The following is a 20250-nucleotide window of genomic DNA, read 5'->3' as shown; positions in this document are numbered from 1 at the left end:
CCTCTCATGCTCTCTCTCACTCTCTCTCTCAAATAAATAAATAAAATCTTTAAAAAAAAAAAAAAAGAAAGAAAGAATGCAGAGTCAAGAAATCTTGAGATATGCAACATAATCAGTGGTTTCTACTGAGATAAGACCGTGTGTGTTCCCTGTTTATTTTAGGAGAAGGAGGAAGAGCCAGTTGTAAAAGTGATGGTCGATGATGCGATTGTAATAAGAGAGAATTACTTTAGTCAACCCGCTAAGAAGACGGACACGAGCAAAGCCCCATTACACTTTCCCATCCCTGTCGTCCGCTATGTTGTTAAAGAAGTCTCTCTCGTTTGGCATCTTTATGGAGGAAAGGATTTTGGAACAGTCCCTCCTACTTCTCCAGCTAAAAGTTACATGTAAGTTGATTTCTACATAAGTTTTTTTTTTTTTTTTTACAAGCCATTCTTTTCTTTTCTTTTTTTTTCTTTTCTTTTTTTTAAAGATTTTATTTATTTATTCATGAGAAACAGAGAGAGAGAGAGAGGCAGAGGGAGAAGCAGGCTCCCAAGGAGCAGGAAGCCCGATGCGGGACTCGGTCCCAGGACCCCGAGATTATGACCTGAGCCGAAGGCAGACGCTTAACCATCTGAGCCACCCAGGCGCCCTTTTTTTTTTTTTTTTTAAAGATTTTATTTATTTATATTATTTTCTTTTCTTAGAAAAAGAATTTGTCATTTCTTAAAAAAAAGATTTTATTTTTTTGAGAGAGAGCACACGTGAGAGAGAGCATGAGCCAGGGTGAGGGACAGAGGGAGAAGCAGACTCCCCGCTGAGCAGGGAGCCTGATGTGGGGCTCGATCCTGGGACCCCGGGATCATGACCTGAGCCGAAGACCGATGCCTAACCGACTGAACCACCCAGGCGCCCCTAGAATTTGTCATTTTAAGAATTATTAATAAAGTAGTACTGACAACTGTGTAATTTAAATGTTACTCTTTTAATGTTAAAACTTTTCATTTGTAAACTTAGTTGCATTGTTTATATATTTACTGAAATATGGTGACTTAAGTGATTGCCATTCACCAAAATATTTTGGGTACCTACCATGTGCTGGAGCCTGTGTTAGAGGCACATTCACTAAAATGAATAAGGCCCAGGGGCGCCTGGGTGGCTCAGTGGGTTAACTGTCTGCCTTCGGCTCAGGTCATGATCCCAGGGTCCTGGGATCCAGCCCCTGCATCAGGCTCCCTGCTCAGTGAAGAGCTTGCTTCTGACTCTCCCTCTGCCCTCCTCCTCCCCGCTCCTGCGCTCTCTCCTCCTCCCTGCTCCCGCGCTCTCTCCTGCGCTCTCTCATGGGCTCTTTCGCTCTCAAATAAATAAAATCTTAAAAAAATAAGACCCACACCCTTCCCTCCATTCAAAAGGACCATTATGTAAGCAGATGAGGGCAATGAAGTGAAGCATGTGCCTCAGGGGGCAGGCCCTGAATCTCTGGCATCCAGCAGAGTGCCGGGCAAGGGGTTGATGCTCCTGAAGTACTTGTTAAATGAGTGTGTTGTTGGGTGGAGCTAGAAGAGGACTAGCCAGCCTAGTCCTAGGTGCAGTGGGAGGGAACATTCTCATTAGGGTGGGATGATCAGAAAAGGTTTCAGGGAATGGTAATCTTTGGCACAACAGTGTAGAGACTTCCTATTTAAAAGTGATTTTTAGGGGCTCCTGGGTGGCTCAGTGGGTTAATAAGCATCTGCCTTCAGCTCAGGTCATGATCCCAGGGTCCTGGGATTGAGCTCCCGCATCGGGATCCCTGCTCAGCAGGGAGTCTGCTTCTCCCTCTGCCTGCTGCTCCCCCACTGTTTGTGCTCTCTCTCTCTCTCAGAAATTAATAAATAAAATCTAAAAAAAAAAGTGATTTTTAAAAACTTCCTTTTCTATATCAATTGGGATTTTTAGGACTTGTACTCTGTAAGGAGTTTTTGAAGTAATAAGGAACTTCTCAGGAGGTCTCGTTTTTCCGTGTCCTGTTATATGAACACCAACACCATAGTTAGGTTTTTCTTTAGTTCTAAATATTTAGCAGGCAGTTGATTGCCGCAATGGCAGTAATAAAATTCATGTTCTCAGTGTCTCCGAAGCATAAAGATGTGGCTTTGATATAGAGAAATGCAGTTTGTGGCAGAGTGTTGGTAGTTCTGTAATATTATTTTCTCTTTTTATCTTTCTATTTTTCCTGAGGTCATTCATTGCCTTTCTTTGAATATTTCCTTTAACAAATTTTTTTTTTTCCTATTTATAGCAGTCCCCACAGTTCACCTTCTCACACTCCCACAAGGCATGGACGTAACATGGTATGTGGGGGAAAAGGAAGAAACCATGACTTTTTAATGGAAATACAGTTAAGCAAGGTAAGATGGCATTTTGAAAGGAAAAAGCCACTGAAGTAGGAGCATTAATGGGGGTTCTTTGGTTGCTCCCCAGCCTTGTGGTCTTGAGCCATAAGTGCCAGCCCTTTGGATTGGAAAAATGCAGGGGTCTTGTAAAACTTCTAACTTTTTCTTTCTCAAATGTTCCGAGAAGTTTGAGGGGTTTTGTTTTGTTTTTGTTTTCCCAGGCTGTCCCTAGAGGAGTGTCTCTCAGAGTTGAGCAAGCATCAGAATCCCCTCGAGGGCTTGTTAAAACACAAGTTGCTGGGCCCCAGAGTTTCTGAATCAGTATGAGGTGGGGCCCATGAATTTGCATTTTTAATGAGTTCCCAGGTGATTCTGATACTACTACCTTTCCCAGGACCACAGTTGGGGAACCACTGCCCTGGAGGATCTATCTGGGAGGGCTGCCGTTGGATAGGACCTGTGTCAGGTCCTTCATGAATGTCTAGAGACCAGTATGTCCAGGTCGCCAATGACATCATATGCATTCAGTTCTTTCAGCTTGTCTGGGATTGTGCCAAGTGTCTTATATTAGGGTACTTAACATGGAAGTATCGTAGTGATGAAGATCCCATGCATTTCATTGTATCCTTGCCCCTCCCCCCCCTTTGAAACTTGAACATTGCCTCCACTGATTCTTTTTCAGGCAGTTTCATAGGTATGCAAGATGATAACTTTGTGTATTATTCTTACAGAGGGTTTTGCTTGAAAAGGATAGGGATTTTGCCAAGATCAAGTAAGAGATACTCGTTGAGCTTATGCTTGTGTGGTGAGGCACATGTAGATCAATAAAGTGAACAAATGAAGGACTGTTGTTCTCTGAAACAACAAGTGATGGGTGATATTTTGCATTTTAAAGAAGAAATCTAATTTAAATAAAAAGTAAAAATGGTTGTGTGTTCTCTCTTCTCTGTGAAGGTGAAGTTTCAGCACGAGGTCTACCCGCCTTGCAAGCCGGAGTGTGACTCCGGCCTCTTAGAGCACCCAGTCTCCCGGCAGGTGTTTGTCGTGCAGGATCTTGAAATTCGAGATCGTCTGGCAACATCACAAATGAATAAGTTTTTGTACCTGTATTGCAGTAAAGAAATGCCTCGAAAAGCTCATTCCAACATGGTAAGATTTAAGACCTCATATGTTCTGTTATGTATTTGTTTTGGAAAAGTGTGTTTGCTGTATCTAACTGCAGAAGATTGAGATTGGGGAAAATTGCAGATTTTTTTTTTTTTTTTTTAAAGATTTTATTTATTTATTCATGAGAGACAGAGAGAGAGAGAGAGGCAGAGGGAGAAGCAGGCTCCCAAGGAGCAGGGAGCCCGATGTGGGACTCGATCCCAGGACCCTGGGATCATGACCTGAGCCGAAGGCAGACGCTTAACCATCTGAGCCACCCAGGCGCCCGTTTTTTTTTATAGTAATATGAAAATCCCTTTTAAATACGCTGCTTAAAGTTTTATTGTTATTAATTTTTAAAGGTTTTATTTCAGACAGTGAGCACGAGCTGGGGGGAGGGGCAGAGGGAGAAGCAGACTCCCTGCTGAGCAGGGAGCCCCATGTGGGACTCTATCCCAGGAGCCTGGGATCATGACCTGAGCCAAAGGCAGATGCTTGACTGAGCCACCCTTGTGCCCCTTAAAGTTTTATTATTTAAAAATTATTTTTTGGGCGCCTGGGTGGCTCAGTTGGTTGAGCGACTGCCTTCGGCTCAGGTCATGATCCTGGAGTCCCGGGATCGAGTGCCGCATCAGGCTCCCTGCTCTGCGGGGAGCCTGCTTCTCCCTCTGACCCTCCCACCTCTCATGTGCTCTCTGTCTCTCTCATTCTCTCTGTCTCAGATAAATAAATAAAATCTTTAAAAAAATAAAAAAATAAAAAATAAAAATTATTTTTTAAGATTTATTTATTTTTTATTTTTTTTATTTGACAGAGAGACAGTGAGGGGGAGAGAAGGAACACAAGCAGGGGGAGTGGGAGAGGGAGAAGCAGGCCTCCCACCAAGCAGGGAGCCCGATGCGGGGCTCAATCCCAGGACGCTGCTGGGATCATGACCCGAGCCAAAGGCGGACGTCTAATGACTGAGCCACCCAGGCACCCCTAAAAATTATTTTACATGTCACTTTTAGGGTCCATTAATTTTAACTGCCAGTATATTGATACCCGAGGAAAACGGGAAGTCTGTGGTGATCTACACAAAATATTTAGTATTGCTGGAAGTGTTCCAGATTTCTAACACTTTGTGAGTTTTAGTGGAATAGGAATGATTTGCTCAGGATTGCTAGAAGAAAATGTCCTAGAAGCTGTCTTTGGAGTGTGGCTCTCCGGATTCCCTCCAGGGGCCCAGCGGATCCTGAAGTACATGTACCCCACTGTCGTTTACGTCTTTCCCACTAAAGAGAACCCATTTCTCTCCTGAGACTCTTCAGGGAGTGTGTGCCCCAGACAAGTGTGATTCAGGCCTTTAAACAAAAAGGGGAAACAGTTCCACTTTTAGTTCTCTTATAAGGGATAGAAATGGGATTTTTTTCTTTTGTTTCTTGTGTTTTTTCTTTTTAAATGAAAACAAGGGTGTAATGTCATTGGGGAAAAAATGTTTTTCTTCTCTCCTAGTTGACAGTGAAAGTATTACACGTGCGCCCCGAGTCCGGCAGGTCACCGCAGGAGTGCTGCTTGCGAGTGTCCCTAATGCCACTTCGCCTCAATATTGACCAGGTTTGTACTGCAGGCATCGTGTGAGGAGTTATGCTTCTATGTCCCAGACTCAGAAGGAGAGATTTAATTTAGGTGAATTAAAATGTTTATTGTTACTTAACTGTTATGAAAGTTGCATAATTGAAGCAGAATTCTGCTGGTAAAGAATAGGACAAATTCATCAGGCGTTAGGGATCCGAACTGTTGGTGAGTAAACATTATTAGATGTTGTGCTCCAGGCTCCTCATTGTCTGCGTGACCTAGCACTCAGTCCCTGCTTCCCGTTCTCCCCTGCTCACGGACACACACTCGGGCAGGTACACAGGTGTCTTCAGAGGGTAGGAAATGACTCCCTGACATCTGTGGTTGAAAGATCAGAGGGCTTGTCTCTTAACCACAGCACCTGGAAGAGAATTCCTTCTGCCCTGGGTAAGATGACAAATTGGTACATTGGATACCGGAACAGGTCACAAACAGCAGATTTGTGGAAAGACCTAAAGAAATCTACTTTGCCGTATTCTAGCAAACATTTCCATGAAATTGTTCTGGGTTTTGCTTTGACTCAGCTGTTTAAAACATAGTTGGCGCCTCTTGGGCAAACTAGATTCAGGGTGTGTGAACACGTGACGCTTTGTAGTCGTGCAGTGTGGCCGTGAGGGGGGCACAGGCTCGGGAGTCAGGCTGGGGTTGGCGCCTCAGTTCTCTTTCCCTGGTTGTGTGCCTTTGGGGAAGTTATTTCTCCAAGCCACACTTTCTTCACTGATAAAATCAAAGTAAGAGAAATAGATGTAGAATCGTTTTTTAAAAAATGATCAAATGAGACTAGCGTATGTTAAATACTTAGCTTGGTGCCTGGCGTACAATGTTAAAAGATCAGAAGTGTTAACTGTTGTTCTTATTAACCGAAGCACGTCACAACTGAGGAAAGTAAGTGGAGTCCTTAAAATAGCCTGCTTTTAAAACAGCAGAACTGTCCTGTTACGCCTTATATTGGTGTGAGGAGGAGAGTCTATGTGGGATAGCACTGTTGGTTTGCTTATGTGGTACAGATTGAGTAACGTTGACTTGTTATTTGAATAAGTAACAGACATTTCAGGAATAAGGTATTAAGTAATTATCTTGCAAAAATATAGACATTTCTCAGAAAAAATGTATTGTGAAGCACAGAAGTTCAGCACAGCTTCACGTTAATATTTGTAGCTTCTGAGCTGGGACGGACTTGCCAGTGCGTACTTTAGATTTATGTTCTCTCCTTATGAGAAGAATTTCTTTGGATACCCGTATTTTAATTTGATTTATCCATACATTGCCTTGTGACTGAATAGGAGTACGATCAAGTATTTATGGGAAATTCGATCTGTGGAAATCAGTGTGAGCAAGAATTTGAGCAAGATACATCTTTATTGGCATGACTTTGCCAGATGTAGCAAGCCCAGGTTTCTTTTTCCTTTTTTTTTTAATGTTTTTAAATTTATTTATTTGAGGGGGGGGGAGAGAGAGAGAGTGTGTGTGTGTGTGAGAGAGAGAGAGAGAGAGAAGGAGTGGGGGGGAGGGGCAGAGGCAGAGGGAGAAGCAGACTCCCTGCTGAGCACGGAGCACGACGCAGGACTCAATCCCAGGACCCCGGGATCATGACCTGAGCTGAAGGCAGATGCTTAACTGAGCCACCCAGGCGCCCTGCCCAGTTTTCTTTAACAGACTTTTTTCTTCAGTAGTGAGCTTAATTTCTTAGAACTATAAAGCATTGTGATTTTGAAATGGGGAGATACTGATCTTTGAGAAAACAGGGAAATCACCGTTCTGGCTGACCTGAGGAGGAGCGGGAAATCGTTTCCCAAGATACGAACCTGAGGAGAACACAGCCGCACTGCAGGTGTGTGCTGACAGGTTCACTGTGCAAACGTCCTTCTGGCTGGCACCTTCTAAGATCGACGTGCCTTAGTTTGAGAGAGCAAATGGTCCTCTGAAGAGAAAACCTGATACTTATGTTCTCCATTTTTTTCTTTAGAAAACTAATCAATTGAAGAATGATAATGCTTTGAGTAATACTTTTCTTACCAAGCATGTCTCTGACTTAATATTTCTCTTAACTGGATCATAGATAGTAAGTATGAAAGCAACACACTGTTTTAAAAAAAGCTGCATTGCTGTTGAAGTTCAGGGTCATTGCTTCCAAGGCTCAGCATGCGTGTAGTGGAGGCAGGACACTAGGCAGAAGGGACGATTTTCTTCTGGGGAAGGGTGAATAGATGATGAAGTTCATGTAACTAGACAGTTTGAGATCTGAACTTTGAAGAGGCCAGATTTCCTGACTTTCCTGGTCTGGTGTCCATTTCAGTGTTGCACTGCCTGGAACTCTGGGCGGGGAAAATATGCTTGTTAATCCCAAATGATTTGCTGAATGCCAGTCTCATCCCAGGTCCTGTACTAGGATGCTGGGGATACAAAGATAAGTGAACATCCCCAACCTCAGAGATCTCTGTATGGGGGTGGAGACTGACATAAAACAGATGACTTTAACACCCTGTGGTGAGTCCCAGTGGTAAAGATAGGCATAGCGGGATATGCCCCAGCAGAAGGGGCTCTGAAGCCAGGCGGGGAATTCAGAAGAGTGAGGGGTAATCAGGAAAGGCTTTTGGAGGAGGTGACACTCAAGGTGGGTCTTAAGGAATGTGGTTGAGTTAGTTGCATTAAGATTTGTGTAAAGGCATTGAGGGCCTAATTCAGGTTGTGAGCGGAGATGTGAGGCCATTCTGGTAAGGTAGGTATGTGCTTGGCTGAGGTTTGAGACGGTGAATACGAGCAGTACTAGTTTGCACATTTGTGGTTTTTTAGCATCATTACTTGATTGCCTGAGTATGACATTATAATTAACTATTTTAACACTTCTATGATAGAAGATACTGTTAGTATCTTCGTAAAGCTAGAAAGAACTATAGCCTAAGTTTGTAAAATAATAAACCACATTTTTTCAAGTTTTAAGAAGTTGATTGTATGTAGGTATAATTTGCATATAATAAAGTGCCAGGATTTTAGGTGTACAGTTTGAGCTTGACAGATACACTTGAGTAACTACTACACCAGTTGAAATAGCGTTTTCTGTTCCCTTCAGAGTCCCCCGTGCCCCTCTGTGATCAGTCTCCACCACCCCAAAGTAACTTGGTCTCCTTTCTATCACCATAGGTTAGCTTTTTCCCTCCCACAGCTTCATGTAAATGGAAGTGTATTTGGCTTCCTGTGCAGTGAGCTTCACCTATGCTGAGGTGTGTCTATTCATTTCTGTTCAGTCTGTTCCTGTTCATTGCTGAGGACTGGAGTCCTTGTATGGCTGTACCACACTTTGTGTATCCATTTACATGCTTTACATTTGGGTTGTTTTTCTTGGTTTTGGCTCTTAGGAACAAAGCTGTTACGAAGTTTGTGTACAAGTCTTCTTACGGATCTTTGTTTTCATTTGTCTTGGGTATTACAAACAATTTCCAGGCCGTGAGGCAGATGTGTATCTGACCACTGTAAGAAGCTGCCTGTTTCCCCCGGCGGTTACACCCTTGTACGTACGACCCCCAGGAACACGAGAGCTTCTGCTTCACACCCTGACCAAACCTGATGCTGTCTTTTTAATTTTAACGATTTTATTTGGTGTTCATTGTGGTTTTAATTTGGATTTCGTGGTGGCTAATGATGCTAAGCATCTTTTCACATGCTTATCTGGCATCTGTATACCCTTTTGTAAAGTGTCTGTGGTTTGCTAATTTTAAAATTAGGTTGTTTTATTGAGTTGTAAAGAGTTTAGCATAAATACCAATATCAGAACTTCTGAGAGCATATTGAAATGCGGACCGTTAGTATCCCCTCTTCTGTTGTTTTGTGATTTGTAGTGAAAATGGATAAATGCCACCAGCTCTGTGTCTTCTCTCTCTCTCTCTCTCTCTTTTTTTTTTAAGCATATTTATACCTGGAAATTTTCTCTTGTTTTTTTTGAAGGCATAGAGTCAAAGTATTTATTGCGTTAAAATATCACCATCTAGTGGTCAAAGAATAACATTTTTAGGTACTGTTAACTTTGTAAACATCTAATATTTGATATACATATATTATCCAATGTGTGTGTATATATACACACGGATCTGTGTAGTAATATATAATGTATGTAATGTGAATAACAAAATGTACACATATATAAATGTAAAGAAAGCATAATGTAATGAACAATTCATGAACTCACTGTCTTACTGCAGAACCAAAATATTTTCAGTACTGTTGGAACTGCCTGCTTGGTCTTCAGTCCCATCCCTCAGTCTCCATATGCCATGTTACCTAGAAAAATATCTTTCTGACTTTCATCATTTATACTTCTGATAAACGTGATCAGTAGGTTGATCAGATCCTTTGGAATTACCAGACTTAGAGTATGATACCAAATACCCTGACCCTGTAATTCCCCACCACATTGCATTTTGGTACAGTATTAATGCTTTATATTAACTGAGAATTTTTTTTTTTTAAGATTTTATTTATTTGAGAGAGAGAGCACATGAGAGGGAGGGAGGGTCAGAGGGAGAAGCAGACTCCCCACTGAGCAGGGAGCCCAACTAGGCTGATCCCAGGACCCCAGGATCATGACCTGAGCCGAAGGCAGTTGCTTAACCAACTGAGCCACCCAGGCGCCCCAACTGAGAATTTTTTTAAATGGAAGGGCAGAATAAGAAAGAATAGGCTCAAGCATTTAATTTTCATACTTTCCAAAAGGGGTCTGTCGGTGTGAGTGAGGTGGGTAAAACGAAGCTGCTAATAGCGGGCGAATGTGGCTTGCTCGGACAGCGTTAGACAGGCCTGCGCATTTTTGTCATTACATCATTTCAGAAGAGACCACACTGGGTAATTTTACGGATTTTACTTTTGAATATCCTGTCCAATGGAGAAAATGTGTTAGGGCAATAGAACGTAGTGGTCCAGGCCGAAAGCAGGTAGTAAGAACTTGCAAGGCTTGTGAGTGTGCGCAGGCCGGCAGGGTGCTGTTCCTCGTGGCGGTATTGCGCCCCCTACCGTTTGCACTGAGCACTGGCATCCAAGAACAAGGACGCCGCCTTCCTGAGAAACCAAACTGTACTTGGATTTAGAAATAGCTGTGTAATCTTTAACTTCTCTGTGTCTTAATTTTCACGTCTATAATTTTCTCAGAGTTGTGAGAATTAACAAGGAAGTGTGTGTGTGTGTGTGTGTGAGAGAGAGAGATGGGGAATAGGAACAGTGCCTCACACAGAGTAAGAACTCAAAAAATTATAGTGGTATATGAGGAATGAGTAAAATATGGGACTTTGAGATACTTTGTAGTTTTAGAAATAGATGCCCCCCCCCCACCGGTTATAATTACTTCTTTTCATTTTAGGATGCCTTGTTCTTCCTGAAGGATTTCTTCACAAGTCTTTCTACAGAAGTAGAGCTTCTAATGGCTCCAGATCCAGAAGGTATTAAACATGTATAGTTTGGAAAAAGTCTATATCAAATACTTGGATTGATTCTGATTGTTATGAGGCCTTTTTGAGAGTGTACTTACAGTCTTTATTCTCATTTATATAAATGTGCTTTGTGTTTATTTTTTTATATTTTGCGAATGCAGTTTATGTAAGAGTAATAATTTAAAAGGTGGAAGTCGGTAGTCTCTGTAGCAGTTACTGTGTTTATTAAATGCAGCAAAACAAGTTAAATCCACATTAATTTTAAATGGTTGCTCTAAAGAAGCATTCCTAATTTTCAAATGCGCACATTACCTTTTCAGTTAAAAAGTCTCCTGGAGCTGATGTCACCTGCAGTTTGCCAAGGCACTTAAGCACCTCCAAGGAGCCAAATCTAGTTCTTTCTTTTCCTGGGCCAAAGCAGCCTTCCCAAGATGGTGGTGCCAATTCAGTGGAAGTGGTTAATGGGGAGGAAGAGAAGGTCTTCTCAGCTGAAGAAGCATCATTTAGTGATCAGCCCGTGTTTTTTAGGTAAATCACTGAATTTTGATAACACATGAAGTTATTTTAGCGTTTTGCAGGTTGTTCTTTAATGTGTTCGTGTACCACCACTAATTATGAGGTTACTCCAGCTTTTCTTTGCCCTGCCAAACAGTAACTAGTGTCTTTATTTACATGTGGGCTCCACGTATCCTGCACCCCTTGATTACAGGTAGTAACCCTGGCTCAGGGGTATTTTCTCTGGATTCTGCAGCAGGAATGTCCTTTTCCTCTTAGCTTTGTTTTCCTCCTTCTGTCCCTCTTCCCAGTCACTGTTATGGCTTATTTGTACCTCCTCAATCATGATGTCCTTTCCTCTTTTCCCTTACACACCTTGGCTTCCCTTCTCCAGTGTGGGCATTTTCTGTCTGGTTTTCCATCTGCCCCTTCCCCATCACTGTTGTGTCTTTCCTGACCCTTCACTCCCTGGCTCAGTCGGCACTATCGGGAAAAGCAGGCCCACGTGCTCCTGCCCATGCTCAGCTAGCTGCTTGCACGCTGGAATTTATCCTCAGTTCCAGACCCATTCATTCTTCCCATCATCCTTCTTTCCCGGCCCCTCATGGTGGGCATGGAGCCTTGGCTCCGTTGGAAGGAGGAAGAAGGAAGATCTAAGCCACCTGTTGTTGTGAGGGACCGTTAGTTACTTCCCCTTGTTGTCTGTACTCCTGTTGACATCGACTGTCCCCCGATTCTGTCTTTTCAAGCTGACTTTATGTTAAATTTTGGGTATGGCCCAAAGCGGGCAGTGTAACTATTTAAAGTGCTTTCATATTTTTATATATCTTGAAAATAGAGAAAAAAAATAACGATATGGGAATTGGAAAGATCCTGGGATAGATGATCTCTGGCAGTTGTAAAAGTTTCACCAGGAAAGAAGAATCTCTTTTATTACTTTCCCACATTGATCTTTAAAATTTTTTTACTACCAAAAAATTGCATATCATAAGTGATAGTGTGAATTCTCATTTTATATTAATCACACATGAACTCCTAGTTTGGTTTTTGTAAACACTGGATAGCCAGTCCAAAAGAAATTGAATTGTTAACAATTCTGGCCTGAAAGCAAAGAAATTTAACATTTCTCATTCAGCTTGTGTGGCCTCACTTACTTAGGTAAATAATTTTGGTTTTTTTCATTACACTATTTAAAATTGCTATGGATTTCTGTTTCTACTCTTAAAAGCTCCTAGAAGGCCTAGGGGTGGTAGTCAGTGATATAGTCCAGTTTACTCACTTCACAGACGAGGAACTTTAGTGTCCAGAGAAGTAAGTTGACTTGCTCAAAACCACACAGTTAGTGGCCGAGTCAAGACTAGAACACAGGTCTTAATCCCAAATCTGGCGCATTTTCTAAGTGATGGCCTAATAGCCCCCAACCATTCCACAGATATTTATTGAGCTCTTACTCTCTGTATGCCAGGTTTTGTTCTAGGCACAGTAAACAAAGCCAAGAAAAATTCCCTATATAATTGAGCTTACAAATAATTAAAATACATGATTTGCCGTATTATGTGCCATGAAGAAAACAAAGAGTGAGAAAGGAAGAGAACCAAAATGCCCAGGGACCCAAGTGGAGATGTGTATTTGGAAGATGAGGGATGACCTGGGGTCCCAGGCTCCTGTAGTGATTGACGTTTAAATACAGCATTTCCATTTTGCTGTGGGTTAAATTGGACTTTTGTGGAATGGCTTAGGATATAAACACAGACATTAATTCCGTAGAAAAATTGTGTTTTAAGTCCAATTTACAGTCCAACTTTGGGAAGCCGGCTCCTTTTGTTTGATGTATACCATCGGCGTATAATTATGATTTCATTCTCACAGAATTCCCAATGCTTGTGTGTTGATACCCTTTTTATAAGCATTAATTTCAAGAATGCTCACTCAAATTCACCAACGTGGGTGGCATTTTAAAAATTTACTAAGATGTTTAGGCTCAGAGTTTAAGTTCCTTGCCCATGATTGCATCACATATAACTGGTAAAACTGGGATTCGTGGCTGGCTTTTCTGGCACTTTCTGCTTCATGATGGAGCTGAAATAAATCCCTTACCTCTTCTCTTTTTTACTTCGTGGTAATGATTCTATTATTTGGTTTAATCTTAAAGGTCACCTTTATTATTCTTCTGTATAAATTGAGAATATCTGCCAGAATAAATTTTTCTAAGGTAAACATTTAGTAAACTAGGAGATTTTTTTGTGAGAAAATTTAAATAAAATAAATACAATGTATAAGATGATTAACATTAGTTGTTATATTATCTTAAGATAGAACTAAAAGACATTGCCCTTTATTTAGGTCTTGAGATATTCACATTATTTTGTGGTTTTGTTTTTATTATCCAGTTGAACAAATTAATTTATTTCTAATTTCAACTATTAGTACTTTTGAATATAAATAACTCCCCTCCTTTCTTTATCTTCAGAGAATTTAGATTCACATCAGAAGTTCCTATTCGACTTGATTATCATGGCAAACACGTATCAATGGATCAGGTTTGGAAACTTTGTATAAATATACTCTACAAAATTATCTCTCGTTTTTCTAATGGAGTTAATTTTCAAACTTTATGTTTGAAGTGACATGCAAGATTTTAAAATTTAATTCTGTTTTTAAAGTAAACATCATTTACTTAACCTGTGAGTAAAATTTAGTGTAATTTGGGTCATAATATAATTAAGTATGTGTTTTTTTGATGTAAATATTTTAAGTGTTTTAGCTGCATAAGCGAATGAATATTACTTTGACTTGCCCAAATAACAACTGTTTTAGATGTTGGGTGTCTCAGTTACACATTAATCTGGCTTTTTTTAATTTTAAAGGGTACGCTGGCCGGGATTCTGATTGGTCTGGCCCAGTTAAACTGCTCAGAACTGAAGCTGAAGCGGCTTTTCTACCGGCATGGGTAGGTTGATTTATACCATATGAGGCTTTATGGTATAGTGACTGTGATTAGCTTACAACAAATTGATCGCTGACTTTTCTTAGCAAAATATCATTGTTTTACAGCATTGTGTGCAGAGAGCTTGTTTTTAGAGGAAGCTTACTGATTAGGGGCTCCTTTTTATGCTGAGAGAGTAGGAGTTTGAACAGAGTAGTATTTTTCAAAAACAGCTGTAGTTGTTTTTTAAAATTTCCCAAAGTCATAAATTCATTTATTTAGCAAAAAGACTGGCAGTTCACAACGTAATGGTTCTTAGTGGCTGAGAACCATGTAGCAATTTATAGACATTGAGTTAATACTATGCTAGAGCTTTAAAAATTTTATTTATTTAAGATTTTATTTACTTGTCAGAGAGAAAGAGACAGAGAACAAGCACAAGCAGGGGGAGCGGCAGGCAGAGGGAAAGGGAGAAGCAGGCTCCCTGCCGAGCAGGGAGCCCGATGCGGGACTCGATGCCAGGACCCTGGGATCACGACCTGAGCCAAAGCTTAACCGACTGAGCCACCCAGGCGCCCCAGATTTTATTTATTTGAGAGAAAGTTGTGTGTGCACACACAAGTGGGGGGGGGGGGGGGAGGAAGAGCGAGAGAGAGAATCTCAAGCAGACTCTATGCTGAGTATGGAGCCTGATGTGGGACTTGATCTTACGACCCTGGGATCATGACCTGAGTTGAAACCCAAGAGTCTGATGCTTAACCAGCTGAGCCACCCAGGTGCCCCCTATGCTAGAGTTTTAGATGTTCAAGAAATAGGAGCAGTGGAAGAACACAGTTATACATGTTACTGAAACCTTGTAGAAATTACTAACATTAAACTGGATTATATATGTGTGTACATATATGTGTGTATATGTACATTCAGATCGAACGTCTATAATATTTTGTCCTTGTAATTGGTAAATTTTCTTTTGTTTTAAGTTAAAAAAAAAATAACCCCCAACTTATTATGGTAAACGAATTAAGTCAGTCAGAGAAAGACAAATACCATATGATTTTACTCGTGATGAACAGATGAACATAGGAGAAGGGAAGGAAAAATAACAGGGAGGAAGGCAAATCATAAGAGACTCTTAACTCTAGAGAACAAACTGAGGGTTGCTGGGGGCGGGGTGTAGGGGTTGGGGTAACTGGGTGATGAGCATTAAGGAGGACACTTGATGTAACGAGCACTGGGTGTTCTTTTTTTTTTTTTTAATTTTTTTATTCTTATGTTAATCCCCATACATTACATCATTAGTTTTAGATGTAGTGTTCCATGATTCATTGTTTGTGCATAACACAGCACTGGGTGTTCTATGCAACTGATGAATCACTAAATTCTACTCCTGAAACTAAAAAAAGAAAGTTCCCCCAACTTATCTGAACCTATGAATTTCTTTCGCTTTTCTGTATACTAATAATTGTTTGCTCTAGCTTGCTAGGTGTTGACAAATTGTTCTCGTATGCAATCACGGAATGGCTTACTGACATTAAGAAGAACCAGCTACCAGGAATCCTGGGAGGCGTTGGGCCTATGCATTCACTAGTACAATTAGGTAAGTTTTCTTTTTTAATCAAAAGATGATTTATTTTGCCTGATCTGTGATTCTTAACCCCTTTGGAGTTATGGGTGCCTTTGGGACAGTCTATGTGGGGACCAACTTTCTAGAAAACTTCTGTGTGTGGTCATACACACCGGCAAGAGCACTCTGCGTCCCATTTGAGGTTAAAACCCCGGGGTTAGAGTGATAGCAGAGATCTGAGCCCCAGCACTCCCACTGATTGCTCCGTGTTGACCGTTGTTCTAGTGCAAGGCCTGAAGGACTTGGTCTGGTTACCAATAGAGCAGTACCGGAAGGACGGTCGCATCGTCCGAGGGTTCCAGAGAGGTGCTGCATCCTTTGGCACCTCGACGGCGATGGCCGCGCTGGAGCTCACCAACAGGACGGTCCAGACCATACAGGTACCTCCGCCGACTGCTGTCCTCTGTACGGACAGGAAGGCTTACTGCAAGACGGTCGGGGGTTTATGTTTCTAAAAAGACCCTGTGAAATATACAGAACATTGAGAATAGATATCTTATTTATGATGATTTAATATCGTGGGGGTTTTTTGTTTTTATTGCTCAGCTCTCTGGTGTTAAAGAATTCGTAGAATAAAGCAGTGGAATCCAGTGCAAATTCGTTTGCCTGTTTCAGTTAAATTGTAACTGTTAAGTTAGTCGAGGATTTATTTATTTATTTATTTTTAAAGATTTTTATTTATTTATTTATTTGACAGAGAGAGACACAGAGAGGGAACACAAGCAGAGGGAGTGGGAGAGGGAGAAGCAGGCCCCGCCGTGGAGCAGGGAGCCCGATGTGGGGCTCGATTCCAGGACCCTGGCATCATGACCTGAGCTAAAGGCAGACGCTTAACGACTGAGCCACCTAGGCGCCCTAATCGAGGATTCATTTTGCCTCATTTATATGAACAGATCATAGCTAAACGTGAAGGAAGCATTACAGAACAAAACAGTAGACGTATTAAGGTTTGTTAAGTATTAAACTCCAGTTGACCTTATCCAGTTGTTCACAGACAGGGCATTCTCGCTTAACCTGTAACGTGGAGAGTGTTCTCAGAGGGAGAGAGGAGGACTGAGAAAGTCAGCTCGATCTAGATACTAGTTCTTAATGTGCACTTTAATGTTCTTGGTATAAGAGTGCTAAGTTTTTGTCGTGAAGAACTCCCCATACCGCAGACACACCTGCGTTAGGGCCTGCAAGTCCCTCTGTTCTTCCCGACTCCCCATGGCAAGTGCGTTGTTGGAGCAGAACTCTGCAGACTTTCTTCTGATTCATTTCTTACCTTCTGATAAAATGATTCCAGGCGGCAGCAGAGACTGCTTATGACATGGTGTCTCCTGGGACCCTTTCTAGTGAGCCCAAGAAGATCAAAAGGTTTCCTCACCACCGCTTAGCCCACCAGCCAGTGGACCTGCGGGAAGGTGTGGCCAAGGCCTACAGTGTTGTGAAAGAGGTGAGTGCATACCTGGGTGCGCGGGCCGGAACCGGCTGGCCCACTTTCCTGCCTTTTGTTGGAAGAGCATTTTGTATGGATACCCATACAAAATTGGGTATGGAAACCCCTGCGAGTGGACTTGGAATTGCTACCAATAGCAAGTGCCAATGTCTGCACGAGGTCAGAGAAGAGGGCCAGGTAGTGATGGGCTCACAAGGAGAGTCGTGGTCTGGAGGAAAGGCTGATTGTCCTCACGTGCAGAAGCCAGCCGCGTAACGGACGCACGCGCGCTCGCACCACCCGGCTGTGGCACGTAGTTGTGCTGCGCTGTGGTACTCAGCTTTGTTTAAAAGTACAGCTTTTCAGCTCACTCACCTGATCCCATTCGCGTGCCTTCACTCTCCTGAAGATGGTACACATTTTTTGGTACATGTTTTTATACTTTTACTGTATGTATCACGTGCAACGTCTGCCTTTCCAGGTCTGTCCATGGTGATGTATGCACGTCTCATTCAAACGGTCTTAGGGCATTTCATCGTAGGGCTGTGGCATACTTCACTTTCCTATTGGTAGACCTTGTTTTCCCTAAACCACTGCTACAGCAAATGTTCATATAAATGTCCCTTTATTCATTTGTGCAAGAGGTTGTTAAGAATGAAGTTGGTGATTTGTAACTGTCTGAATCAACATTTATTAAGCCTAATTGCAATTGCACCAGTGAATCTGGTTCTTTTTTTTTTTTTTTTTAAAGATTTTATTTATTTATTTGAGAGAGAGAATGAGATAGAGAGTACATGAGAGGGGGGAGGGTCAGAAGGAGAAGCAGACTCTCTGCCAAGCAGGGAGCCCGATGCGGGACTCGATCTCGGGACTCCAGGATCATGACCTGAGCCGAAGGCAGTTGCTTAACCAACTGAGCCACCCAGGCGCCCGTGAATCTGGTTCTTAATGGGCACTGTTGGGAGCATTCCCCGTTGTAATCTTTCTTGACATTCTTTTTAATGTGACATGAAGTTTGAGATGGTTTTACTCTTGATGCATGTATTAGGATTTCATTAAAGATCTTTTTCCCCGTCTTTATTCTGACAGGCACAAGTGCCTAGGAAAAGACAAGTCTTTTCCCTGACAGAGTGGCCTCTGTGGTCCCAAATGGTCGGGAGACCACTGAGGTAGGGCCCCGAGGAAATGTATTAGTGGAATAAAGGCAAGACCACCTGCTTTTCTTAAAAGGAGACCTAGTTGGGAGAATAATTACTGGTCAGATCTGTTCCTATAGATGTCAGGATTGGGCCAGTTATCGGTAGACGTGTTAGAAATCAGGTTTATAAAAATGATCCTGGGGTTCAGGGCATGGCAGGGGCCGTGGGCCACAGGATATAATAGCGCTTGGAAATGGAGCACTTTGCAGTTTGCATAACCTTGCCTGATTTAATCTGAATTCATTTGAAAAAATATTTGTGTGCTTCCTTTGTGCCAGGTGTATAGCAACCATTAAAGGGAGGCGGTGGTCCTCGCTTGCCCATGAGGACACTGGCTCAGCAGGAATGGCTCCCCAGTGTAGCTGGGCGAGTCAGTAGTGGGGCCTCTGTTGGACCCTGGGTATTCGGGTCTGCTGTGTGGGTCTCTCTCTAAGACTTGACAGTGTGAGCACGGATCGAGATGGCAGGTGCGCTTGATTAGCAAGGAATCTGACTTCCGCGTTCAAAACTTTTAAAGTTTTTTATTTTTTATTTATTTATTTTATTAGCACAAGCAGGGAGAGCGGCAGATAGAGGGAGAGGGAGAAGCAGGCTCCCGCTCAGCAGGGAGCCTGATGTGGGGCTGATCCCAGGACCCTGGCCAGGATCATGACCTGGGCTGAAGGCAGCCGCTTAACCGACTGAGCCACCCAGGCGCCCCTCAGAACTTTTTAAATAGAGGCTCCTTACATGGTGATAAATGTGTCTTTTCCCTTTTAGATGTTAGTGAATCAAAGATGGAGAGAAAACATTCCAGCTGGTTCACAGATTGGCTCCTCCTCTAGATCTGGGCTCGGCACACTGTGACTTCTAGGTCACCTCTGGCCCAGGCCTGTTTTTGTGTGGACCTACCAGCTCAGAATTATTTTAACAACTTGAAAGGATTGTAAAAAGGAAAAAAAAAAAAAAAGAAAAAGCATATACGATAGAACCCATGTGGCCCACAAATATTTGCCATGTGCTGGCTGACCCCTGCTTCCGTCGTTCCCCTGGGTGGGAGGCCGGGCACTGTGATGGGGGCAGCGGCCGGGGGCCAGGGCCTGCTTCGTGAGCACGGAGCGCCAGTCTCTGCGGGTGTCTTGAGCCAGTGAAGTCTGACAGTCACCACAGACTTCATCCCCCATTGAAAGGACTTGACTAGCAACAAAACAAAACAAAGAACAAATGAAATAAATATTGGCTGAGGTAACACACTGAAGTGATAGAGCCGAGATACGAATTCACTTCTGTGACGCGGTGGTGGCCACGCTCACTGGGTTGTAATCCGCTTGAACCTGCTTATTGTCTTCGGGCTAGGGAGGGTGGCTGAGAGAGGAGACAGAGGGATGCGGGCACAGGTGGACCAACTGTGAGCGTTTTCTTTATTGTCACGGTTTCACTTACTGTCGATAGTTTTAAAAACTGCACTTGTATTTGTTTTTAGTTCTTCTGTACGTGTCCTCCCCCTACAGTATTACATGTTTACCCTACCGTGCCAGGTAGAAATGATACTTTTTAAAGATTTTATTTATTTATTTGACAGAGAGAGACACAGTGAGAGAGGGAACACAAGCAGGGGGAGTGGGAGAGGGAGAAGCAGGCTCCCTGCTGAGCAGAGAGCCTGATGCAGGGCTCGATCCCAGGACCCTGGGATCATGACCTGAGCCGAAGGCAGCCGCTTAACTACTGAGCCACCCAGGTGCCCCGAAACTTTTAAATTATTAAACATGTTCCTGCTTTATGTTTTCAGAATTTTTTCTATTTAAGCCAATCCTTTTATCTTAATTGAATGTTCCACAATTATCTTTTCTAGTACATAGCTAGTAATTTAAAACAAATAATTTTCTAGAGCTTTGTAGAATTAGGTTTTCTTGTTACAGTTGACTCAAAGGAGCTATCACTGTATTCCTTTTGTGATTATATTTATTCCAGAAGCTTTATTTGCTAAGTTTGATTTAACTAGAGTGATTAATAGTGCCAGGAAAGCTACTCTTAGATCATTAAATATTTCTTTTTTAAAAGTTTTTTTTT

At 42.3% G+C, this 20250-nt stretch overlaps 1 protein-coding gene across 5 annotated transcripts in view; it reads left to right on the top strand.

The window, feature by feature from the left end:
- Window positions 1-20250, top strand: part of ATG2B (autophagy related 2B) — an 86151-nt gene that overhangs the window by 60077 nt on the left and 5824 nt on the right. For all 5 annotated transcript variants that reach the window (XM_045901482.3, XM_045901483.3, XM_045901481.3 and 2 more), the window contains 11 exons: window positions 163-389; window positions 2267-2375; window positions 3315-3509; window positions 5001-5102; window positions 10471-10549; window positions 10861-11068; window positions 13506-13575; window positions 13903-13985; window positions 15437-15558; window positions 15811-15965; window positions 16871-17020. In XM_045901482.3, the coding sequence (XP_045757438.2) occupies window positions 163-389; window positions 2267-2375; window positions 3315-3509; window positions 5001-5102; window positions 10471-10549; window positions 10861-11068; window positions 13506-13575; window positions 13903-13985; window positions 15437-15558; window positions 15811-15965; window positions 16871-17020 (1500 nt within the window). The remainder of the gene's footprint in view (window positions 1-162; window positions 390-2266; window positions 2376-3314; window positions 3510-5000; window positions 5103-10470; window positions 10550-10860; window positions 11069-13505; window positions 13576-13902; window positions 13986-15436; window positions 15559-15810; window positions 15966-16870; window positions 17021-20250) is intronic.

This window comes from Mirounga angustirostris, unplaced genomic scaffold, assembly GCF_029215605.1.
Source record: "Mirounga angustirostris isolate CCGP_5_RB_7025 unplaced genomic scaffold, mMirAng1.0.hap1 SCAF_9, whole genome shotgun sequence".
In the NCBI taxonomy this organism is placed as follows: Eukaryota; Metazoa; Chordata; class Mammalia; order Carnivora; family Phocidae; genus Mirounga; species Mirounga angustirostris.
This window is presented reverse-complemented; position numbering and strand designations above follow the sequence as displayed.